General features: G+C 42.4%; 1 protein-coding gene across 4 annotated transcripts; it reads left to right on the forward strand.

Moving 5' to 3' along the window:
• On the forward strand, positions 1-25642 carry DTX3 (deltex E3 ubiquitin ligase 3). 4 transcript variants are annotated; one of them, XM_034419208.3, is made up of 6 exons: positions 199-683; positions 887-978; positions 10055-10129; positions 13619-14352; positions 20472-20689; positions 23431-25642. In XM_034419208.3, the coding sequence occupies exons 3-6, from the start codon at positions 10117-10119 to the stop codon at positions 23504-23506; spliced, it is 1041 nt and encodes a 346-aa protein (XP_034275099.1). In that variant the 5' UTR covers positions 199-683; positions 887-978; positions 10055-10116; the 3' UTR covers positions 23507-25642. The 4 variants fall into 4 exon arrangements, 3 of the variants coding, with proteins under 3 accessions (XP_034275098.1, XP_034275099.1, XP_034275101.1); XM_034419207.3 differs by lacking the exon at positions 887-978 and having other exon boundaries at positions 1-683; XR_015732395.1 differs by lacking the exons at positions 199-683; positions 887-978 and having other exon boundaries at positions 10055-10399; positions 23431-24048; positions 25151-25642.
• The last annotated feature ends 292 nt before the right edge of the window (positions 25643-25934 follow it).

The following is a 25934-nucleotide window of genomic DNA, read 5'->3' on the forward strand; positions in this document are numbered from 1 at the left end:
GACCTACGAAGCCACCCCGCTTCATTTGCTTTCAAGCAAGCCGGGGAGGAGGAGAACCTGAACGGGAACGGCCTAATTCCGGAATAGCCGCCGCTCGAGGCCGAGAGGTCCCTGCTGAACCCCAACTTGGATTTTCCCCCCTCCCTCCAGCCTCTCAAATGGCAACCAAAGCAAGAAGAACGCGGGAAAGGAGAAGGTGGGCGGGAGGGGGAAGGAACCGCGAGGCCGCGGCCTCGTCTTTGCGCCAAGAGAAAGCAAGCCGAAGCCGAAGCCGCCGCCGCTGCTCCTCGCTCGTCGCCTACAAGTACCCCGCGCTCGCTCCTCTCGCCATCCCGGCGCGTGGTTGCTATGGCTATGGCCGTCATGCCAGCAACAAGCGGCGCCACGTGACGCGCCCGGCGATGGCTGCTGCTACCGCTGCTTGGCGGGGAGGGAGACCTTGAGCAGAACGGCGGCACCGGCACGCGTTCCCGGACGCGCCATAGGTCGCCTCGTCAGCCCCGTTTGCTCAAGCCTCGGAGCCCTCGTTGCCTCACTCGCCTGCCCCCCCCCTCCAATCCCGTCTTTCACCACCACCACCTCCTTTTTTTTTTTTTTTTTTTTGCCCCAACGTCGTCTTCGCACGCAGCAGCTGCAGCTTCGATGGACGGACCGTTCCTGCCACCCTTGGCTGTTCCGCTATGGTGGGTGCCGTGCTGGGGAGCGCCGGTTGCAAAATAAGGGGTGCCTTATTAACAACAACAAAAAAAAAATAGTCTGGGAGCATGAGGAATAAGTGGGGGGGGGAAATGGGGCGCGAGCAAAAGAGAGTGGTGGGCTTTGCTCCAGCGCGGTTGGTCGGATGGCTCTCCTTTTCATTTTGAGTTTTTTTTTTTTTTTTTTAAAGGGTGATCATCATCATCATCATCATCATCCTAATGTGGCGCATTGATCAGAGGCCATCTGCATATTCAGGCAACCGCCACAGCAGCTGCAGCAGTCAGTCCCTTCTTTGTGTGTTGTCAGCTGGCTTTGCAGCAGGGGTGTTGCCTAAAGGATGGTTTATGTGTTAATGGAGGAGGGGGAGGCATGATAGCTTGTTTTACTGAGGGAGGTCTTTTAGGGGAAATACGTGCACAGACAGCATATATACACACACCGGGGTATTTTAGGTAAGGATTTACCCACAGAGATGTCTATGGATCTACCTGTCAAGCCTCCTAAAACCGTGCAGGCAAGCTGGCAGGTGAGCAAAGGTTGCCCCCCCCCCCCTGCTCTCAGGATGGCAGAAGGATTATTTTTTTGCAGCATTATTGGTCAAGCAAGCATGAATTTAAATGCCCACCTTTTCAATCCTTGTATTAAGGGATGGGAGAAAATGTTCAGCCTCCACTGCTGTGCTTCATATGAGGCTCTTGAAGGTGGTGGAGAAGTCCTAGTAAATGGGGGTTGGGGTTTTGGCAGGTATCTCTGGGATATGTGGGAGATAAGGAAAATATAGATGTGACAGGGATCAGGAGTGTGGCAAAGACATTTGACAGATTTCCCTCCCCAGAGGGCCCTTTTTCCTCAAGCCATTATTTCTCGTCCCAAGCCCCCTCCTTCTCTCTTTGTTCCACATCTCTCCTTGTGACTCCAAGGCTATTGGGCCTAGTCTTTCATTGCTGCTATTGAATAGCTTTGTAAAAACCTGGCAGTTTTGTTTCTTGTTGATGGTCTCTGAGCTTGGCTTTCATTTTGTAGATGTTTCATTGCTATGCCATGTAATCTTTTTAGCACTGAATGCAGTTAAAAAGTTACTGAAATGCCTGTAAAATGACAGCCAAGCTCAGAGACTGCCAATGTTCAACCTTGACATATATACATACATACATGCATGCATACACACACACACATATACCAACACACAACCACATATTCATATTCTCCTCTATTGTAACTAGCAGCTTTTCTCTTCAAATTGAAGGGGAGGGGGAGGAAAAATTTTTTTTGAAAAGAATTAACATCTATCCCAGTCGCAAATAGCCCACCTATCAATGTTTTTTCTACCTCCCTACAACTATTGCATTAATTCCCAACCACACAATAACAAGTTCTGTGCCGTGCAAAAGCTTGCCTTCCTCCTCTTTTCCAGGGATGATATCCAAAAGATATTTTTCATCATGATGATGATGATTATAATACAGGTGAGATTCCTTGAAATGTAAAGAAGGCCTGGTGTTGCCCAAGGTCACATTGTTTTTTTAGTTAAGGGTCCAATAGCGAGCAGAGCTTAATGATGATAAGAATAGAGGTCAGCTCTAGCCAGGGTAAGCAAAGAGATGCATTGCTGAATTTTCCTTTTCTTCCTTGACAAAACAGACTACATTTCCAAGCTGAGGACTTTCTCACTGACTGGGCCGGGTTTGTTAAAGCATGTCTGAAAGGCTGTCTGTAATGTGTTCACAAAGGGTACTGAATTCTGGAGAGTTAGCACCTCGCCCTCCCCTCCCTCCATCTTGATGATTTGAGGAAATAGTGTAGACAGGAATTAGGTTTGCGGTTGGAGTTGAGGTTGCATTTGTTGTGTAGAGATGCATGCCTTTTGTAACTAAGCAGAAGCTATATGTTTTGTCGCTGTCAAATTATCTTGAGGTGGAGTTGAACTGGGAAGGTGGAGGGCTTTAGAAACAGGGTTGTTACAGTGGATTCAGTGCCAAATGCAGGTGACTGTGTAGGCTGCTTTAGTTTTAAAGAATCACTCCCATCCAAATAACTGATTGCTATGTTTTTATTTGTCTGAGTTAGTTCCACAAGTGGACACTGCATTGTTCCAGAGCACAGGCAACTTTATACCTTTCAAATGTTTGACTGCAAATACCACAGACCCAGGATTTGTAGTATAGGACACCTGTACTACAGCACCAAAGAAGAATAGTTTGATCTCTAATGAAAGCTCTGTATTAGAGAAAACTCAGCTGGCAAACCATGTTTTGTCACCCACTCTGTTGTCTGCCCCCGTACCCGCTATCCAGTAGCAATAACAAGGGAAGGGATTTTCCAGGACAAGAAAACAATGCAGTGGCTGTCCTCTCAGTACATGACAAGGTGAGGAATTCTGTCTAGGAGAATTGGGACCTTGTCTAGCTCCAAAATGGAAGACAATCCAGCTGCTTTCGAGTCAAAGATCTGCTATGTAAATGTTTGCATTTCTTGAGCAATTCGTAAAATAGATTAAGCTATGTCTTTTTCTATATACAAAGTTGTTTGCACAGAACTAACTCTGGAAGTACCCGTTCTCTTGCGGCAAATGAAATGGTTTTCCATCAAAAAAGCTTTTGCTAAACTGGAAGAAATATATTTTATATGCTGACATGCAGGGTATGAACAGTGTATGAACAGGCAGCCTGTTAACATGTTTATGGGCCAGATAATTTATTTGCAATTGTAATTTGTTTAAAAATGTGTATATTTTTAAGAGGAAGTAAATCGAACTAAAAGCAAGTTTGATTTTGAGCAAGTATGACCAGATCAGAAAGGACATCCCATTTTATATATACTGGTATATATCTTATAAAAAGTGTTGTTAGTTAGAATCAACCGAAAAGAAACATTTTTTTATTTTTTGAACTGTTGGCTTGTGGCTGGCTGTGTTTTGTTTATCTTATTTTTAGCTACTCTGCCATTTTAGCATCAACTTCTGTGCCACACAAAGAGCTATATATGCTGATATCTCCAAAACTGCCTAAAGCATATTTCATTTGCATATATTTTGATGCCCCATCCAGGCCAGGTTTGAGGAACTTCATTACCACTGCATAAGAGCTGAAAAGCATCTAATATTTTCCTGTGGCTGCATACTGCAATGACAAGACTGGAACAATCAACACCTACCATTCAGATAAATTTTCCCACTTCAGATTTCATTGAGGAACCCAGCAGCCTCTAGAATTATTTAAATGTCACTTATATAAACATTGGATTCTATTCCTTACCCTTTTGGGCTAATCATTAGATAGATAGGGCTGATTTTTAAGTACATTAATTGGTGCAGTCAGAGATATGTACAAATATGATGATTGAGAATTACAGAAACTACATTTTGGATTCTGCTGAGTGTCTTACATTCCAAGGCAAGTTCTTAGAAATCCTCCTGAAGTGTGTGTGTGTGTGTGTGTGTGTGAGAGAGAGAGAGAGAGAGGGAGAGAGAGAGAATGAGAATGAGAATGAGAATGAGAATGAGAATGAATGATGTTTGCCTGATACCCAGCAATATTATGGGTGTACATTTCTATCTTTTTTTTTCCTACTCATTTGATCTGTGTGGCTCCTTTGCAACTATTCTTAAATCTGATTTGTCAGGATATACTGTATGGATTAATAAATACATGCTATCTTTCAAAAGTATAAAAGGTGATTCACCTGTTTGAAATGGAGTCAAGACTGATAGCTGAACTGATAGATGATTAATTGGTATGGTTCTCTTTGTTGAAATTCCTGAAGCTGGGCTCAAATTATGGATGAGGCATTCACAGTGCAAAGTCAAAATAGTCAAAATAGCAGTTACGTTTGCACAGTTGCAGCTTCCACCTGCTTTATAAATGTCATACACAAGACTATGTAAAAAGGGATTGGGGCTTGAATAGTCTGTCACAGTCACCATCTTGACTTTTTTGACATATGCCCGCTATGAATGTAGAATATGTGTATTTTTGTTAAACCATTTTGCAATCAATTCCCATCTGGATGACCACATATACAGTACAGTATCTGCTTATCATTATTCAAATAATGAATTATACATTTGCAATTACTAGGAACATTTTTGCAGCATTTATAAGAATGTAAGCACTGATCTGCCATCCCAAACAAGTTGTATAAGGTGAGAGTACATTCCACCTCAAGGAGAATATTTGGGAAATGCAAAACTTTAGCAGCATTTGGAATAAACCACAACTATGCCAAAATGATAGCTCAGGTGTGGTAACATCACCATGTAAAAGCCACAGTTATGTACTTGTTTCCTGTTATATGTAAGTTCTGGCATTTATTAAATGACATTGTTATCTGCCCCCACAGTTGTCCATATTTGCATATATTGAGAAGGTGCCTCTGCCACCAAAGTATTTTCCAGACTTTGCTTAAGCCATGTTGACATTCATTTTAGGATGAACTTTAGTGAGACTAGATTTATACATTGACTTAAGCTATGGTTTGCTGAACTATAGTCTACTGAATAAATACTATTTGCTTAACTTGCTAAATTATAAATCAGAGTTTACAAAGTATGCTGGCTGTTTAAGCAACACAGTGGGTTTTCTGTTTACCTGGGTTATTGAGTTAACTATTTTCTGGATTTTTTTAAAAAAATTGATTTATATGCCGCCCTTCTCCGGAGACTCAGGGCGGCTTGATTTACATAACACAGGTAGTCCTCGACTTACAACCACAATTGAGCCCAACATTTTTGTTATTAAATGAGACATTTGTTGAGTTTTGCCCCATTTTATGACCTTTCTTGCCACAGTTATTAAGTGAATCACTGCAGTTGATAAATTAGTAACCTAGTTGTTATGTGAATCTGGCTTCCCCGTTGACTTTAGTTGTCAGAAGGTTGCAAAAGGGGATCACATGACCTTGGGATACAGCAAAGGTCATAAATATGAACCAGTTGCCAAGCATCTGAATTTGGATCACATAATCATGGGGATGGCAACAAAGGTCGTAACTGTGAAAAATAATCATAAGTCACATTTTTCAGTGCCGTTGTAACTTTGAATGGTCACCTCAAAGTTACAACGGAAACTGTTGTAAGTTGAGGACTACCTGTATGCTGACGCACAAAAACTTACCAAAGTAAACATTTGCCAGTTTAATATGTTGTACAAAAAAAGAGTGCTAAGTTTTTAATTGACTTGGTTACATAGATTGTCCGTACCCAACTGTTAAGACTGAGACTTTGAATGGCTGTGCACATTACACTAAATTATATTTGGTTTTCATTTAGTGAGATGTGCATAGCCAGTCAGAGACTCAGGCTTTTATTATGAGCCCTTATTTAACTTAGGCTGCCATTCCATTTAGCTGGCAGCAGCTCTATATGGTAGACTATATATCATATACTAATATATCTGATGCCCTCCAGAATTTCCAGAGTTTCTGAATGCCAACACACCTGGAGGGTTAACAGAATAACAGATTTGGAAGGGATCTTGCAGATCTTCTAGTCCAACCCCCTGTTCAGGCACCATTCCAGACAAATGGTTATCCAATCTCTACTTAAAACGTCCGGTGTTGGAGCATCCACAACTTCTGAAGTCAAGTTTCAGATCAAGGAATATAGATACACACTCATGGCGCTCTGTAACTTTCAAGATCATCCCCATGATAGTTCTGTGACAAATACGTTTTCTTAGTCCGAACCAGCAACCAACTGGGCTATTAATGCCCTGTTTCTGTTCATAGAACCTTTCAGCACCTTCCTGCTGCTCTTATGCAGTAAGGCCATCTGCTGGTCAAACATCCATGTGAAATCCATCTGTCACAATATAACGTCCTGAAGCATACAAAGTGAAGGTAATGCTGGAGGTGCTTTGGAATGGTGGAAAGGTGATCTTAGAGAGCCTTCCACTCTGCTCTATCATTAATTTCCCTCATCCTGGATTGGGCTGGAGTGCTGAATACCATCTTTGAAACCTAATTATCTCTGGGTGATAAAACAGTTATTCCCAGCACTTAAATAACACCTATGTGGAGGTGCCACTTCAGGTGAAGGCAACATAAGTGGTACCATTTAAGAGAAGTTCACTCTTAGATAATACACCACCAAAAATACTTTACAAGCTCTTTGTTCTTCATTATATTTATGGTATAAGGTAAACGGAAGAGTTACTTTTTATGGTCTCTCCCCTCCCCCCATTACCTTTTGGCCTAAATTCTTGTCTAGTAATTAAGAGTCCTTTAATTATTTATGATCAGCTTTCCCAAATCGGGTGCTGTCCCAACTATATATTGGCTTGCAACTTTTCACCCTCCTGGCCACTTTGGCATGCTGATGGGGAGCTGACAGGCCTTTATAATAAAACACTTCAGAACAGTGCCAAATTAGAGAAGCTGGATTTAATCATTATACAAATCAGTAAGTTCCTTTAACCTATTTGTCAGGATTTAATATCACATGGGATTTTGACACTCCTGAATGTATACGGAGTACAAGGACCAAAGGCATCCAAAGGGCCTTTATTGCAGAGAGACACAATTTCACCACATAGGTTGCTTTGTTGTTGAGCAATCACTCTTGTTCCATCTTGCCTCCTGCAATCCAAACTTCATTTGACTTGGAGATGCCCAAATCCAGTTTCTAAAATAAATTCTGAGAAGTTGAATAGTAATATTGATAAGGCAGCCATGGAAGGACTTTGAGACTATTGTGGCCAAGAACAAATTCCCTGGAGAGTCATCATAACATGGTGTGGTCTTTTAGACCACCCAGTAAAGGAATGAAGGGAAACCCTGGGAAGGATGTCAGATAAAATTGTTTTTCTGAGTCTACTTTTCCCTGACTGCTTCCCACTATCAAGGTACCCAATGAAGGAGATGCTTTTGCATTAACCCATACAAGCAACTTGTGGAGGATTCTATAGGATCCATAGAAGTCACATCTATGCAGGGCCTTTCCATGATGTGTTTTGCTTTCCGTACTGTTCTGCTCATCAGAGCAGAAAAAGGATTTGTAGAGAGACATTCTGTTTGCATTATAGGTTTCAGTTTGCAAATTAAAATCATAAGAGCAGCTATTGCTCTTGATCAGTTTGGCAGTTTCTTCTCATAAAGACAAATTATGGCTGGCATATTGAGACAACACTGCCTCTGATGCTACCTATAAAGTACATTTACAGTCATTCCAATTGGTAACCACTGATGAAATTAATTCTTCATGGATTTACCCAAAAAGCTAGGTAGGCGACTAAAATTTCCAGAGACTGGAATTTGAGATCATGGTGTGACGCCCAAGACTACTCTTGAATCCCACTAGCCTCCCTGCCTTAGCTTTTAATGGATTCTTTCCATTGGACAGGAAGTGCATTCTGGAAATCAAAGCACCAGCTTACCTTTATTTATAGGAATGCTCTGGGACCATGGGCATTCTTAAAAGTTAAAATGATGGAAATCTGCTGTTGTCCAGTGTTTTTTTGGAAGAGTGCCCATGTGCTAGGGAAGAAAAAGGAGAGAGGGAGGGAAATATACTACATCAGGATCACTAGGGAACATCCCTGGAGGCTGCGGGGATTGCAAGGAGCAAACTGTCAAGTTTGCAGCCTAAAAAAAATGTGTCTTGTGACTGGTTGCACCCACTATTGTAACTATTTCTGGAACAACTCAACCCTTGATGAGAATATGATGCAATGTGAGTGGCCACAAGATGCTCTGTAACATTCAAGGTTTGGATTGGAAACCTTTTCCCTCTAAAGGACTTTGCTTTAACTCTACCCAATTTTGCCCCTTCTGAATAATTAGCTGACTGGCTTTTAATTTCATGTGAAAGGGAGCAAAGTGGTTCCCATCCACAGTTTGCACAATTGCATGTTTGACAAATTTTAGCAATATTCCTCCTTCCCATTTTTTTCCCAGTCCTTAAAAAAGAATGTACAATCCTTTCTCACAGAACTGGCTGATTTTTTCCCCAGACCTACAGTCCCAATTTAGAAATATGGCAACTAAAACTGTATACAGTGTAGTACTATTGTTTTCACCTTTTTATTTTCAGTTGCTTTCCTAATGAAAACAAGGAACTTGCCCTGTTCATAGTGAACACACTCATTTGAACTTTTGTTCCAGTTGTATACCTTGACTCTTAAAAAGATTTTTTGGGCCAGTCAGGACTAGCTTTTACCCCATCAGCATCCAGCTATGTATAATTTAGAAAGTTTATTGTCCCAGGAAGCATTGTTTCACCTTTGCACTGTAAATTTCCTACACTGAATCCCATGTGCCGCTCCCCAATTTAAAGAGATTCTGTGGAGCTCCTTGTTGTTTCTTTGCAATGTACCAATCATACACTATCCAAATAATTTGGCATCATGAACACATTTGGTAGCTTCTACTTAATTTCCAAATTTAAAAAACAACAGATTTTCTGTGGTAAATTCCTTCATTAAAAATGCCTACTTATTGCAAAGAGGAGTCATGGGTACATGGAAGTCAACATATGCTGTGATTAGATCACCCATTTGGTTTTAATTTAGCATAGTGTGGTGATCTATAAATCATGGTTTAATGCAATATGCCTAACTATGGCTTATTCAAGAAATCATCCTGTGATTGGCTAGTATGAATTCCAACACATTCACTTTGAGTCAGCCGTGACCTCCTGGCTTAGTCCTGCTTCATTCAAAAGCCCGGCCTTGGGTTACACAGAATGAAAACAGATGTGGAAGAGATGGCCAAGAGTACTTGGCTCCATTCCGATGTACTCATTGTAATGCTAGTTGTTATTAGCTCCACAGCCTCCTGGAGGATCTTGAAGAGAAATATTGTAGTAGAATAAAACCGAACGGAAAGTGTTTGGGATTTGATTTAAGTCCATATTCCTCCACAGATCCAGCCAGCCCAAGGGGTCAATGAAGCAATCTATGCTATGTAGCTTTTTACCAGGCACAAGCTACCTTGAAAGCGCTTGACCAGGCTTGTACCAGGAACAAGCTCACACTTGAAACCCATTTACTGCGTTACATGGAAACAGGAAAAGGGGGATTTTTCTCCCCTTTAGGGCAATGCCTGGTCTCTTCGCTCACATTCAGGAAAAGTGCCAATCGGAGGCAATATTTGCAACTCAGGATTGAGCTGTGAGGTCCATTGTGTTTTCTAAGCTTGGTGGTTCGCTTGCAGACGTTTCATTTACCCGACGAGGGTACGCGGGAGGGAAAAGCCGAAAAGAGGCATCTTCGGGCGAAGGGTCGCACCCGGGTTCCCACAGCAGAGCTCCTCCGCGCCAACTATAAATATACGCACGCCCTCTCCTCCCTCCTCCCCGCGCCGCCTCCTCGGCACAGCCTCGATTTAACCCGCCTCCTCTCTTCTCCTCTCCCTTTTGCAGTTTCTGATTCGCAGCTCAGCTGAACTCCCACATCCGGCCGATCTTCGATCCCAGCCTCTCTCATGGGCTCCCCAGGTACGGTATTGCGGTGGCGTCGCGCCCTCTCCAAAGGTGACGCGCGGCGGGGTTGGGTGCCTCTTTTGTCGCCCGAGCGGGGAGCGCTTGCCCTCTCGCTGCTGCTCCTGCTCCTCCTCCTTGCGAAGGGTTTACGCTCCAAGAGTAGCGAGCCGCCTTTGCCACATCCCCGGAGCGTTTAAAGCCTCGAGACTGGAAGAAGGAAGCTGGTCCCTTTCTTGCATTGCTGGGGATCGTCGCTCGTCCTTAGAAGGCTCCCGCTTATCCTAGGTAGGAATTTAAGGCGGTGGCGACGAAGCAAGCTTACCGGCTCCCCCCCTCCAGAGGCCTGGTGCATCTGCCTTTGTGGCGTTGCATCTGGTCCTTTTCCCTTCTTTATAAGGGACAGCTGGCGTTTCCACAGACCCTAAACACCCCCCCCCCTCCCCGCATAGCTGGCCTTGACAAGGCGATTGTTTTCCATACCCAGTTGGACAAGGATTGGGATGGGTGGGGTGTTTTAATTCCCAAATGTTGTAACTACCAGAGTATTTTGGGAGCAAAATTAATTTCCGTTTGTGTCTTTAAAAAGGCAGTCCTGGTTGCTTTCTTAATCACCATTTCTAGGAGGAGCTTCTGATAACTCAAAGATGAAAGTTGTTCTAAGTCACTGTTGGAAGGGAAATTGTTCTCAGAAATCCCGAAGTACAGAAAATGCAAGGAAAAGAAGGAGGAGCCTGTGTAACTAGTAATTAACATAGTATTTTGATGCAAATTTAAAATCCCCTTTCTTGCTGTAATGACTTCAGGTAAATTAGTGTCATCATGCAAAAAAAGATGTCTGCTGCAAATTGTAACCTTTGACACTCTCCATGCAATCATTTTAGGGTAGTTCCCCAAGGTTGTAATAAAGCCCTTATGTGTATAGCTGCTGGGCTAGGGTGTAGCTTGGTGTCTTGTTGGGAGCAAAAAAAGAGCCATGTTGAAGCTGATCAGTGATCTGCTTAGGTTAGTGCTGTATTTTATTTCCCCAGCCAGGTATCTCTAGGGAAATATAGGAGCAGGATAGAATGCTTTCCCATCTGCATTTCATAGCAATAGCTTGCAGAAAAACTTAGCAGAACTAATGCCCAGCCGTGAAAACTCAGTGCCATCAATAGGGTGAATTTTCATGAATTTGTTTAGGCAAGAGCTGGCAAGCTCAGAGGGTCAGGGTTGCTTAGCATTTGGATGGGGAAACAACAGGAAATCTCAGAACTGTATGCTGTTTATGTAAAGTGGAGGCAAATTCCAGCATTACCTATGTGCTATAAAAAAGGACATGTTTTCCTATTTGGTACTTCAGCTGTTTAAGTCATTTGTAGATAAGAATCCCTAAAATCGCTTTGGATAGTGAAATGGGCAGCATATAAATTTAATAAATAATAAAATAAAAAAATACCAACACATGTGCTTGAAAAGTAAATGCTTAGTGTAAAGGATCAGCTTTTTAAAAAAAGGACTCCCTTAATAGAAGCTTAGTAACTGTTGTATAAGGCTCACTGAACTCTTTGGAACTTGTCTCCAAAAGGCAAACATTTGGGATTTTACTAAGCCCCCTGATTATGTTGCATCTACTGTATCTCTTTTACTCAGCCCAATTAGGCTTTCATCTATTAATCTCCCCAGGCTCCTCTCTTAGACTATATCTCCCCAGAGGCTTTTAATTCTTTTTTTCTTTCCTTTTACTCATCATGGGCTGCTAGTGGGCTCTGATTACTTGCAGTGTTCTACTAAGATGTCCCAAAGTCTCTTGCAAAATACTGGCTCAGGGGCAGAATTTTGTAATACACAGTCTGGCTGTAGATTTCTTTTGGTCTTAGGTGATCCTCGGAGATACTCCTTATTTCAGATTTTTTTTTTTGTACAGGAATGTTTACCCTTTAATCATTTGAATTTTTTTTTATCTTTGAAAGATAGTTGAAATGAGAGATGGACTGATTTTCTGCCTTGTAAGTTGAGGTTTAAATTGAAAACATTCATAGATTTCTCACTGATTGCTTATAAGTGCAGGAATTTCTGGCAGTCCAGGCAAAATGCAAGAGCTTTATGCTTAGCCCACCATCTTGTAAGAGAATGTAGCTCAGTAGCATCCATGCTTTGCATTCAGAAATAAAATAAAATTCCAGGTTTGGATTTTGGAAATCCGACAAAAAAAAAAAAAAATCTAGAGGTTTTTGTCCAAGATATTGAAAAGCACTTTGTTATTGACCACTGAGCTAAATAAACTAGGATTGACCAGGTATAAATTAGATTTCTGGTCAATTCAGTGGTGGGTTGCTACTAGTTCGCCTGGATTGAGCGAACCGGTAGCGGCAGTGGTGGGAGGCTCCGCCCACCAGCCTGGACGCTTCTGCTCATGCGCAGAAGCGTCGTGTGTGAGCGCCCATGAGTGAATCAGTAACAACGGATTTTAAAACCCGCCCCTGAGTCAAATGTTAATTATCTTCTGTCTTCATATATGCAGAGGAGTGTGTAAGGTGATGAAACAAGAAAGAATCCATATTATGTAAGAGTAGATTGGTCTGTCAATTAAGTCCATTCAGATGTTTACAACTAGCTTCTCAGTCTTGTAGGAAACGCTGTCTAGATGTTGCTGAACTGTGGATTCTAACAAACTGGGTCTATAGAGCCAATAACAAGGGATACTAGGAATGATAAATTTAGCAATATCCAGACTGGCATGTTTGCCAGTCATGCAGTATAAGTCTCTGCTCAAGAATTTTACTGCTTGGGCTAAAGAAGATAAGGTGACATTCACACAATTAGCGATTGTGTTAATAAAGTCTTTTTCTTCCCTCCAATGTGAGAAGCAGGTATGGTAATTCTGATTCTGCTCACATATACACAATCCACTGGTTTATTTTTAAAAAGCCATTCTTGCAGTTGATAATGGGCCATTTGTTAGTCTACTTAGAAATTCAGAGAGAGCTGAAAAAATAGATTATTCTTTTTGGCCCTATTTCACCCAACTTAATAATAAAATGTAATCACAATCAGTTTTGGCCAAATTAGGATCTTCAAATGGGTAGGATTAGAGCTGCACCATTTTAACCAGGAGGAAAAAAAATGAAAGACCTAAACCAACTTAATCCAGAATGTATAGTTTGGGGACCAATACCTTCCTGGTTGGTCAGAGTCATTTTTCCTCAGTCTCTTAGATTTGTGATTTCTTCAAGAGTTTGACAGAGGGGCATATATGAACTCTTGTTTATGTAGGATGGACGTACTGAATGTAAACAGTCTGAATTCGAAATGCTTCAGGATTTGATAATGGGGGTTGCGATGCTCAACAAAAGCAAAAATATTTCCCCCCAAAACAATGAAACCATCCAAGTCCTTGACTCTTCTAGCCAATAGAGATAAAGTAACCCAACATGGGATTCTGTCTGAGTGTATCCATCTGTATTTCTGCCTGGAACCACTTCTGTGACTTTGATTCTCTTTCTCTTTCTCTCTCTCTCTTTTCAGTATCATTTGTTTTATCCAGGATGGCCGCTTGTGGAGGCACCACTAAAAATAGGCTCACGGTAAATAAGCACGTCTGGGACTTCCTGACCAAGGAAAGTCCTGCCAAATTGGTCAAGTTGAAAGAGGAGAATAAAGTTGGTGTTCTGATCGATGGTGAGACATCCGAGATCTATGTGCTGCAGATTACTATGCCTGCCCATGGACCAAGCAATGGCCTTTACCTGGCTCGAAAGGCTCTCAAAGCACTGCTCAAGGAAACAGAGAAGGAATTGAAGAAGGCTCAGCGTCAGAGTGAGCTGATGGGCTGCATGGCCTTGATGGAGAAGAGCCGAGAACACGGAGCTGTAGAGCTCCACCGTCGAGGAGCTGCCTTGATATCCCGAGGGCAGCAGACCTCTGGGCCAAGAGTAGTAAGTGGCAGTGGAGGGATGGCCAGCTGCTCAAGGGGAGGGGAGGAGGAACAGGACAGCCAGTGCCCCATTTGTTTGGGGGAGATCCAGAACATTAAGACTTTGGAGAAATGCAAGCACTCCTTCTGTGAGGACTGCATCACCCGGGCCTTGCAGGTCAAGAAAGCCTGCCCAATGTGTGGCCGTTTCTATGGGCAGCTGGTAGGGAACCAGCCGGAGAATGGACGCATGCTAGTCTCCAAGGACTCAAGTCTTCTGCTTCCTGGTTACGAGAAATATGGCACCATCATAATCCAGTATGTCTTCCCACCTGGCATACAAGGAGTAAGTTGGGTTCCTCTTTTCCTCTTTCTGTTGTTTGGAAATGGTCTTCACAGGGTCATCTTCCCTGTTCTGGAAGCTTCCAGCTGTGCTAAACTACATCTTCCAGAACCCTCAGCTCCCATGTAGGGCTAGCTAGGCCAAAGTCAGAAGCAGGAATCCTTTCTCACTCTTAAGGACTGTGTTCCAGAGGTGAAATCTACTTACCTTCCCTACCGGTTCAGAAGTGCATGTACCATTTTCATGTCCAATTTTGGACCCTCTGCGCAAAGCCTTCTGCGCATGCACAGGGTTAAAAACAGGTTACTTCCTAGTTAAAACCAGGAAGTGACGTCTGGGTGGGTGGGCAGAGCCTCACGCTGCCGCTGCTACCGGTTTGCCCGAACTGTAGCGAACCGGTAGCATTTCACCCCTGCTGTCTTCCCTCTTAGGGAATTTGTTTGAGGGCACATTGAAACTAAAGTGAGCAATAGTTAGAATTACAGCAAAAAAACAGTAGGACTCGCCCACTTTTTCTCTCTCTATGACTCCCTCTTCTCTTCCTTCTAAGCACCTCTAACTTGAGGCCGAGTTATTTTCTTTCCTGAAAGGTTTTCAGATGAGGTCAAAGGCTGCATATGGCATTAGGAGCTGCTGTTCTCTATTCCCCCAGCATTGGACTTACGGGTTGGCACCAAACTGGAGAAAACAAAGGATAGGTAGAGAATTGAGAAAAGAGCAAAATGGCCCTGGTCACAAATGGCTGGAAAGTTCTATCAAAAATTGAGTTGGACATATATAACAACATCCCCTACACCAGAATGACACCAGGTTTTATATGGCAATGCAAGGGTTGTGTGCCACCAGTGGACATGGCCACAATACATTGGGAAGACAGAAATGTTTATTTTTAAGAGAGGATTAAAACTCTCCAAGGCATAGGAGCACCCATTTTAACCACTCAATTCCATTTCATGTAAACAAAAAAAGGCTGAAGTATCCAGTCTCATCTTCTCTGGCCTAATTCTCGGGGCCCCAAAAGAAAGCTGGCAAGCCATCTGTAGTATCAGGTCTGTTTACTTTAAATTCCTGCTCTACATAGAAATTTATTATGACTTTCAAGCTGCAGGAGAGAACATACGGTGTCAGGACAAGTTTCCATCACATTTGGTAACCTCAAATACAGTGGTTTTATTCCTACACCAAAAATAGGAGTAAATGGTGAATATGTGTGTGTGTGTGTGTGTGTGTGCGGTCGGGGGGGGGAGGGGCTTGAAAAGAATTCAGGAATGGCATTGGGTTGAATCTAGAGTGGGATGTTTTGTTAGGCATGTAAATTAACGTTGGCCATCTTCTTTAGTGAACACATCTTCATGACTTCAAAATTGGACCTTATCCAACAAAACGGTATTCAGTGTTGACAAATGTAAGGTTCTGCCCTTAGGTAGGAAAAAATAGATGCCCAGATAAAAGATAAGCAGTTCTTGGCTTGGCAGTGGTGCTCGTGAGAAGACTCTGAGTATCTTGCTGCATCACAAAACCAAGCATGAGCCACCGGTGTGCTGCAGCTACCAAAAGGGTCAGTGCAATCTTGGGCCACAACAACAGGAATAAAATGTTGAGATAACAAGAAGTGTTAGTTCTGCTCTGTATTGCACTGAATCTGGAATACTGTGTCCAGTTTTGGTCACCCTAATACAAGATAATGTAAAGTGCACAGAAAGACACAGATGGTGAGTGGCTTGAAGGCTAAAGAATGGTTAAAGAAACTTGATATGTTTAGCTTACAGAAGAGAAGGATAAAGGGAGACTTGATAACAATCTTCCGAAACATGAAGGGATGTCACAGATCAGAGAGTATGGATTTATTTTCAAGAGCATCTGAAGATAAGATAAGAAACCAGTGGGTGGAAGTTTTATAGCGAGAGATCCAAACTTGAAATAAGGTGGAAGTTCCTGACTGTGACTATTAATTATTATCAAATGTTAAGCCATTGAACAGCCTGGCTCCCAGAGTCATGAGTGCTCCATCTTTGGAGATTTTCAAACAAAGGTTGGAAAACCATTGAACTGGCTTGATCTGAGGATTTTTGCCCCAGGTAGAGAGTTGAACTAGAAGCCTTCAAGGTCCCTTTCAACCATAGGCTTCAATGATTATTTCCCTACCTTCTTGCCATCCTATTGAGAGGAAGCAGATTAAATGGCAACGGCATTTTGTTCTGAGTAGACTTGTAAAGAGGTGGTCAATTGGCCATTCTGGCTGAGGATTTTAAGAATCCTACCGTAATCTCAACACACTGAGAGGCAGAAGATTGGATAAGATCGCATTAAAACACGATAGGGTTCAAAAGTAGGCCTTTAAGCCATCCTTTCATGTCTTCCCGAAAACTCTAAATCTGTAGGCATTAATTGTGGAAAATGATGTAACAGATTAAAGTAAAATAGAGGGGATTCATGACTGGGTGGTGGTGGGGGGGTTTCAGCAACCTACAGTATACGAAAGTGCTTTTTTCTGCTTTTTTTTTCTTTTCTTTTTCAATTTCCTAGTTTAGCCTACAGAGGTGGGATTTTCCATCTCGGAATTAATCAGATCCGAGCTTGTTTAGGGTGTTTTTTTTTTTTTTTTAAAGATTAGCCAAGGAAAGTCACTGTCAGACCACACTGAAGTCACTTAAAATAATCCCTGAAGGATTCTTCATTTACTGGTCCTTTGTGAGGACCAGTAAAATGATAACTGGCAGAAAAACCTTAATTTTATTTTTATTCATTTATTTATATCCTGCCTTTATTATTTTTACAAATAAGGCGGTGAACATATCCAATACACCTTACTCCTATTTTTCCACCAACAGCAGCCCTGTGAAGTGTGAGGGGCTGAGAGAGAGAACGACTGGCCCAAGGTCATCCATCTGGCCTTCATGGCTAAAATGGGACTAGAACTCACCAACTCCCATTAGACTAAACTAGCTGGTCTAGTGTCATAGCTTCCTGGTCTGTGTCATATGCACAATCTGGTTCCTTTAAAAATGGCAATATTTAACATGCCATGGGTTAACCAAACAGATGACAATGATTAATACTGATGTTTAGTTGATATAATCTTAATTTTTTAAAATGTAGAACTTTTTAATCCTGGCTTTGCTGATTTTTTGGACCTCTCTAGAAAAACGGTGCATATGCGAGGGTGAAGGAAGCATGAGTTGTGAGAAAAATTATTTCCTTGTTTGTGAATGGTTTGCCCTTCTTGAAGGAGAGCAGGATCAGCAGACAGTAAATGGAGAAAGCAGTTACTTATCAGGAAATAAAAGGTGCCATTTTGCTAACTGTGATGTTTGCTTGATGCTTTTAGAGTCTTCTGTAAGTAAAAGGAGACAAATTGAAAACCAGAGGCCGGAAATTTATGGTTGGCAGGTGGGGGGAGACTCCTATGTGCAAATAAAAAAAGATGCGTGAAAGCTTTTTATGAAAGCTGGCGGGGCATAGTGATGTCTGTGTCAGATTAGGACTGAAAAAACTCAGGCTGAGCACTCCCTAGGTGATTGTGGGACAGTCATATCCTCTTCACAAAGCAGGTAGTTGTGAGAACAAAATGGCCGGGTGGGAGAAAGTGAAAAGCATAGCAGGCTTGCCACCTTCAGCTCTGGGAAGAAAAGGTGTGACATCCAGGTAAGAAATAAATCTGCCAGGAACTAAAGAGTGGCCTACATTCCATATTGCCAACTGTTCTTCAAAATTCCTGGAATTGCAGAAGGATTTCTTAGGTAGTGAGGCAGCTTGCAATTCAAGCCTTGAAGCTACTTGAGCCTGCAAAATCAGTTGCAAGGATTCCTGAAATCTGCACTTCCTTCTCTACAGTTTAAAAAAGCCATGTGAATGGCCTAGATTCCATTCATCCCCTTGCGGAAGAAATGCCTCCACTTAAACCATAATATTCTTGCTGTCAAACGTCATGGGATTCTGCTGGAGGATAAGGAAATCTTTATAGAGTCAATATTTTCGTTTTAAAAAGGGTTAGTATCTATATTTAGGATATATGCTGCCACAAAAAAAGTAATATTCAAGAATACGCAGGGGCATTAGTTGAAACATGACCAAATTTAGTTATTGCCTTGGATGAAACTGTGAAAATGATAACCCGGGTATAATTCATTCACTGAGCTTTTTTTTTCTTTTCTTGCTGAGTTGATTGGATAAGTTACTCAGAATAAATTCTCTATCTTACTTTTAGGCAAGTGCAGGTCACATGAACATTCTGGAATTAGACTCGATGACACCAGACGAAAGCAGCCAGGGAGAAAACGACAAGTGTCCCACAAGTGGGACCCAGTTTTTGGAAGACTAGATGGGCATGCCCCTGCTTTCTTGATAGCAATTTAGATACAGCTTGCCATCTCCTGGATGTTTTTCAACTTCCCAATCTAGACAGTAGCCCTACAAGTGGCCAATACCCAAGTTGCTATTTTTCAGATTGGCCAAGGTGACCCAGATGTTCCTACTATGAAAAAAATTCTAAATCTTCTTTGATATTCTTGGAATTCAAGTTGAATTCAACTTTGAATTCAGAGTTGTTGTTTGAAGATTATTCAGAGTGCTTAGGCCTATTCTTGAATCAGAATATTTTTCCACTCTTTTGACAAAGTGATCAGGAGGCAGACCAAAGGTGATAATCTATCAGGATGATACCTTTTGAGAAAGAACAGCAGATGGAAATGCCCTGGGGGAAAATTTCAGAGAAACCCTGTTCCTATGGCCTTATTGGTATTTGCATTTTGTAGATTGGTGAAGCTGTAGATTTTTCAGTTTGATAAGAACATAAAATGCAAAGGGGAAGGGAAAATGAGCAGGAGAACCAAGAAGTCCTGCATGGCCATTTCCCCAGGGAATAGAAAGTGAGAAGATAGTTGATATTAGTAACATCAGAGAATAAAATATTCAGTGGCAATTCCAGCCACTCATCTTTGAACAGTTTAAATATGGCACAGTATTGTAGCTGCAGCTTATGGAAGGATGATCATCTATAGTAAAATCTCGGAAATTTTTGATCTAAATAGGGAAGATTTTGAATTACCAATTGGTTAAAAAAGCAACATTAAAACTTGTTTTGATTCTTTCTCCTGCAAGCTAAATTACATGGCTGAAATGAGTAAGGCCTAGGATCACAGATGAAGAAGGACTGGTTCTCAGAACAAGTTCCCCAACTTTCTTTTTTTTCACTAGATTGTGGCTGGTGGACCTTTAAAATTGAATGAAAGCAACTGATTCCACAAATTGCAATCTATCCATGGCTTTTAGCATCTAAATCTACCATTGTTATTAGAATGGAAGATCCATATTTCCATTTCTTTCAGATTAAGATCTGAAGAGTTGTTTCATATATGACGGGGAAACAAAAGAGCTAGATTGATAGTTTAGCTGTCTTTTCCAATCTTTGCATTTTCTAAACCACATATCCTCTTTATCAAGTATTTGGGGACATTGGATTTGTAGACCAAAATTTCTGCCCTGCCAAGTTAGGTAAGACTGATCCATTGAGAAAAACTGTATATTCATTAAAATTAGCCACTTTTGTAAATTACTCATACATAATTGTATTGGATTCCATTTTTTTTCTAAAAAGAGGCAAGACCTTCCTCTATTTCACTCTCTTAACCAAAGCTATTAAAGTGAATAACGGCTTGTGTTGTTTCTGTTCCTGCTACTCCCCTATTTGTAGACTCAGATGCTCCTAACTCAATTACATGACCGCGTTGACTTTGGGAGTACAATTGGAATTGTGGTCCAATATATTTTGAGGGCAGTAGTGTGGAGGAAAATGGCAATACAAACAAGGACTATAGCCAGCTAGGTACAACTATAACAACAAGTTGTTGCAGGCTTCACTCAGGGTAGGACTAGGACAGGGGTATCAAACTTGCGGTCTGCGGGCCAGATGCGTCATGCACTGGCCACCCCCACCCCTGGTTTAGCGAAGGGGGGGAAGTTGAGATACATCACGTGACGACAACGTGAAACCATGAGTTTGATACCCCTGGTCTAGGAGATTTCACCTGCACCATGTCTAACTTCCCAACCTATAGGCCAGCTCCTCCATCTCTTGTTTGTAGTTAAGGTTTTTTTTTTCAGAATTCATCTTTCTCTTGCAGGTGGAACATCCCAATCCTGGCGTCCGCTACCCAGGCACCACCCGTGTGGCTTACTTACCTGACTGCCCCGAAGGCAACAAAGTTCTGGCGCTCTTCCGCAAGGCCTTTGATCAACGGCTCACCTTCACTATTGGGACCTCCATGACCACAGGGCGAGCCAACGTCATCACCTGGAACGACATCCATCACAAAACCAACTGCACTGGGGGACCCCAGCTGTAAGGGTTTGCCAACTGGCTGTTGTTAAGAATTCTAGGAATCGAAATCCACACATCTCAGTGTTGCAAAGGTTGAAAAACACTGGGGTGCCTGTGGTTGTGAAGCGGAGGGAATAAAATAAAGGGGGAGGATTTAGACCAAGGGGCTTCCAAAGGGAGGGATTAGGCTGCTTGGGTCCTGTGAGAACCCAAACAATAGCATTAAAAGGTACCAGGCTACAAAGTCCAGAGTCAATAAACTGCAAGAATGCTATTTGATCTCAGGTTACAAATTGAAAACAACTTAGTGATATCATTGGATATCACCAAGAGCTTCATAGAATAGACGTTGATGCTGACTCTCTAAATAATTGGTTACTTTATTCTCACCAGGAGCTTTTCAGATGTACAGCTCCATTGTCAGGTCTTCTTGAAATGCTACAGTCAGGAATTTTTTTTAACTTGACTTGCATACAGGTAATCCCCGGGTTATGAGCGTTCCCTCAGCAAATGTTTGAAGTTACGGGGTAAGCACCCCTTGCATTTACAAACAAGTCTCGAAATTATAAATATTTCAGCACCATGGCAGTTGTTCACTGTTACGAACAGCCAAAGAGGCTCTGCAACAGTCATCCCGCCCCCGCCAGGTCTTCACAGGCACTTCGCCTGTGGAGACTCACTTTACCTTGCAAAGCTCTCCTCTCTCACGATTTCTTTGCCTGCATTCGCAGAGAACAGAGGCCTAACTCGCCACGAGATCATGCAAGATCAGTAGCACGAGATCTTGTGCTATTGATCTCATGTAATTTCACACTTTAGGCCTCTATTCTCTGCAAATTGAGGCCTGGATGTTTGCAAACACAGGGAAGACTTCAGGCCTTCCCTCCGTTTGCCGTTTCCTTGCCGAAGCCTGCAGGGAGATTGCGTTCCTGTAGGCTTTGGCAGTCCTTTGCAAAAAGCCTTTGTTGGCACCAGCGGAGCTTGGGAGAAGCGGACGCGTCCCTCTGAAGCCCTGTTCCTACCGACAAAGGCTTTTTGCAAAGGGCTGCCGAATCCTACAGGGACGCAATCCTCAAGCACTTTGCCAATGAGAAAGCAGCCCCAGAAGGCCATGCAGAACCTTTCGGATCTCTCTTCTCACCAGAGATCAGCTTGACGAGGCCTCCGCGTTGAGAAAGCAACCCCGGAAGGCCATGTGTGGTCTTACGGGCCTGCTTTCTCACGGCCAGAGGCCTCATCAAGCCCCTTGCTGATGAGAAAGGAGGTATCAGGCAAAGAAACAGGCTAGAGAGGAGACAGATCTTCATAAAGTAAGTCACCCGGCATGGCAGGATGTGGGGGAAGCAATTGTGGGGACCCCAGGGGAGAGAGAATGGGGTATCTATGGGTTGGGGGGAGGCCTTGCAATGTCTGAAGTTGTGGCCTGTTTCCTCACTAGGCTTCCCAATGGCCTTCCCCACCCGAAGATACTTCATGTGCACAATGAGCTGCGCATTTGCCCATGCATTAAATTAGTGAATGCATGGCCGAAAGCAGGAGTGATCTCGTTTAAGGTACGAGATTCACTCCCACAAATTCTTGAGTTACGGATGGAATGGGCAGACTCCATTACATTTGTAACTCGAGGACTACCTGTGTTTATGTACCTTCATTCACTCTCTTGCTTCAAGTTGATCATTGTGGCATATAAATTTGTTGCCTATATATTTATCTTTGCAGCAGCCTTCTGAGATAGATTAGACTAAAAGAAATTATGAACTGACCTTAGTGACTGAAAGGAAATGAGAACCTGTTCTAACCCAGCATTGTTGCATTGTTCTGTTGTTGTTTTTTATTGTTTTGTTTTGCTTTGCATTGGATTCTTTTCAATATATATTGGGTGCTTGGCGCTGAAGAAAGTTTTGATTAGCCAACGTTGCATTACGAACTTTTGCATGAACTGAGCCTGGGTTTGTTTGTTTGCTTGCTTGCTTGCTTGTTTAGACCAGCTACATGATTGATGCACCAACTAAGCTTTTTCTCTTATCAACCTGCAGAAGTATCTGACTGTGGGTATCTTTCTTGGGGAACAATTTTCTACATCAGTTTATTTGGCAAGAAACCTTTATGAAGCAGGATTCAGAGCACGGCTGTTGTTAAGAATTGTAGGAATTGAAATCCACACATCTCAGTGTTGGCAAAAGTTGAGAAACACTGATCTAGAAAATGTTCTAGGATAGCCTTTCCTACTGTAAGATAACATCTCTTACCACAGTAGAGAAGACAGCCAGCATACACAGAAATCATCATTTCAAGGAAAATTTTCATACCGATCTGCTCTTTTGTGCCTCTTGGGTTAATGGGGTCACAGCCTCGAATCCAGAAGCCTTCACACATTTGAGGGAACGGGGGTCAGCAGAAGCTAGTTACTGTATTTTTCCATCTATAAGACACCCCCATGTAGAGGGCGCCTCCCCCACTTTTCTTACCCAAAATTCAGAAATCAATATTTCAAAGAATTGGCAGTTACGCAACCACGATTCTCCTCTTGGGGGGGCCCCGTGTATAAGATGCTCTTCCATTTTTAGGTAAATATTTTAAAGAAAAATATCATCTTATACATGGAAAAATATGGTAAGTATTTTAATAGAAGGAAGTTGTCCACTGAATTTTTCCTGAAGCTTTCAGAGAATCCCAAGTTAATCCACTTTGGGGTAACTTAAACTGCCAGAGTTTAGGTCAAGGAGGGTAAACTCATAAACATTTGTCTTCATTTCCTCCAGGTTTGGCTACCCAGATCCTACATATCTTGCTCGGGTGCAAGAGGAACTACGGGCCAAGGGTATCACCAATGACTGATCTCTATTGCCACGTGCCCAGGAATGGCTTCTTGTTACTGCCGAACTCCACTCTTGTGGAGGGAGCTCCGTCATCCATCGGAGCCAATTATCTCTTATCACATGATCTTAATCTAGAGTACAAAGCTTGAGCTTTGGGGCTGAAATTGACATTTTATGTGTAATTGATTATTTGAGGAACTGGAGAACAAAGACATGAGGCATGAGAGTGAGTGAAGCAAAAGAAAGGCGATGGAATTTAGGACTCATTCAAAATAGTTGTATCAAGAGGGCCGTCATGTTGAATGATTTGCTTTTGGCAAAAAAAAAGAAAAAAGAAAAAAACAAAAATGGCCTGTTCCTACATTGAGTAGCAAACATATAGGTACCTCTACTGAGCCTGTCTTTTCAATGTGCTAGTTTACTTCATGCAGGTTTTTTTTTTTTTAAACTGAGCGATAAATATATACATGCACCACCAAGATTTAAAATCTGAAGTTGCAAAGTACAGAATTCACCACCTCAATACTTTGGCTCTTGAGGATAAAATAGTTTGATCAAATGGTAAGTCCAAGGGTGATTTCATTTTTTTTCTTTTTTTTTCTTTAAAAAAAATACGAAATAGGAGTTTCATATCGATTGGGAGAACCTTCCTTTTTCTCCAGTTTACTTCCCCACATCCTATTTTTTTCAGAGTTTTTCTCTCAACCCAAGTTATTTCTGTCGGAGTTAAGACGTGGATTGTGAGAGCATTTGGAAATCCTCACTTCCAGTACTTCTTTGGTATTAAAATATAGCTATCTCTCACTGAGTGTTCCTATGATATTTGCCCTTAATGGACTAAGTCCAAGTGAATGACAAATTGCCCATGTGCTAAAAAGCAATGCATTTAGAGAAAAGGTGGGTGGGAAATAGAGGAAAGGGCTTCTCCCAATGTATCTCTGCAAAAGGCCAAATCTAGTCCCCAGACTCCAGTTGTGGAACCCTTTTGCTCAACCCTATTGGTCCACTCTCGTCGTATGCTTCAAGTAGGGGGGAGGGAAGGAGGGTTCACATTCTGAGCTTGATTCCCAAATATGGTTGAAACCCAGTGAGCCCTCTTATTTCAGTTTCTCCCTAACCTCAAGCTCCTTTCTCCTTCTTTCCAAAGTGCTAACCACTTTGGGAATGGGGCTGTTAGAAATGGAATATAATTGAGTAAAGAACACATGCAGAATAGCATCCCTGACGGTAGCAGGTGTAATGGGAGGAGGTCAAAAGAGGCAGCTGTAGCAATTGAAGCCCCACTCCCTTCGAGCATGCATGTGACATCACATGTACAAAAGGGGTGGAGCTTCAATTGCACCGTTGCAACGGCCATTCTGCCTTGATTGACCACTTCCCCCCCCAGATGCCACGGATTGTTGCAGCCTAGAGTGTACAGTGTCTAGGGTTAATGTCAAGTGAATGGGGAATGAGACCATAAATGGGGTGTTTTATGTAATTTGGGATGGGATCAGAGTGACTGAAGAGCATGGGTACTGAAGCCAGAGGCAGGGCTTGGACTTTGTACACCGTTCCTTACTTGGTGTTCAGATGTACACCCATCCCCAACTTTTGACTGATGACTTGTGGAGCTCAGGCATTCCTGCCTTGCTCATGCACTCCTGTGCTACTTTTTCTTCAGGATCTGTTATCAAGGCCAACTCAGTTGAACTTTCTTGAAACATTGGGACATATCGGCTAAAATAAAACAAGAAGCTTCTTGATTCTGGACAGACAGGCCACAATTCAAGTGTTCTCCTTGGAGAGGAGGATCAGCCACCTCATGGGACAACCCCTTGTGTATTCATATGCTTCTCAGCTGGCATATCGACTCTCCTGTAATTATTCCAGCCTTTTCACTTGGGACAACTTGTGTTACTGGAATCTTCACCAGGCCTTCTCTTAAATCTCTGGTGGGTCTGTAATGCTCCTGACTCTGGCGCCTACCTATTGTTGAGTGTTTTGGGGAGGGGGAGGGAGGGAAATGTCTCTTGGCTAACTGTAAGCGCGTCTCCTCTGGCAGAGATGACTTCTAATACTCAGTTTGTCTCGTATTGGTGAGAGCTTCCCTCGAACGCACAGTTTGGACAACGGGGCTTTCTTTTGCTGTTTTAAAAAAGAGTAACTGAACATGTGCCACTTGTTCTCATCTTTGTGGAATGCGTGCTTGTGGTTTACATATTTCCACCTATTTATTCAAAGGAGTTTAGAGTTTGAAATGATGGAATGTGAACCGAAGGGCACAATAAACAGGGAGGGAAGGGGTGGGGGTGGGGGTGGGGGGAGAAAAAGGAAATTGTAACCCCAGTTGTTAAAACTACATTAGATAATTGTCAGAATCACCATCAGAAGGGGGTCTTGGGAATGGCATTTTTTCCCTCATGAAACCAGCCAGCAAAGATGTTCCCTCCTTTTCAATGTGGGTA

Source organism: Pantherophis guttatus, chromosome 2 (genome assembly GCF_059756535.1).
Source record: "Pantherophis guttatus breed Tessera chromosome 2, ASM5975653v1, whole genome shotgun sequence".
Classification (NCBI taxonomy): Eukaryota; Metazoa; Chordata; class Lepidosauria; order Squamata; family Colubridae; genus Pantherophis; species Pantherophis guttatus.

Excerpts from the sequence above, each read along its gene's own strand:
- DTX3 (XM_034419207.3), top strand. Across the intron at positions 14,353-20,471 it reads TCCCACCTGGCATACAAGGA|GTGGAACATCCCAATCCTGG; the intron begins GTAAGTTGGGTT and ends TTTCTCTTGCAG. Across the intron at positions 20,690-23,430 it reads TGCACTGGGGGACCCCAGCT|GTTTGGCTACCCAGATCCTA; the intron begins GTAAGGGTTTGC and ends CATTTCCTCCAG.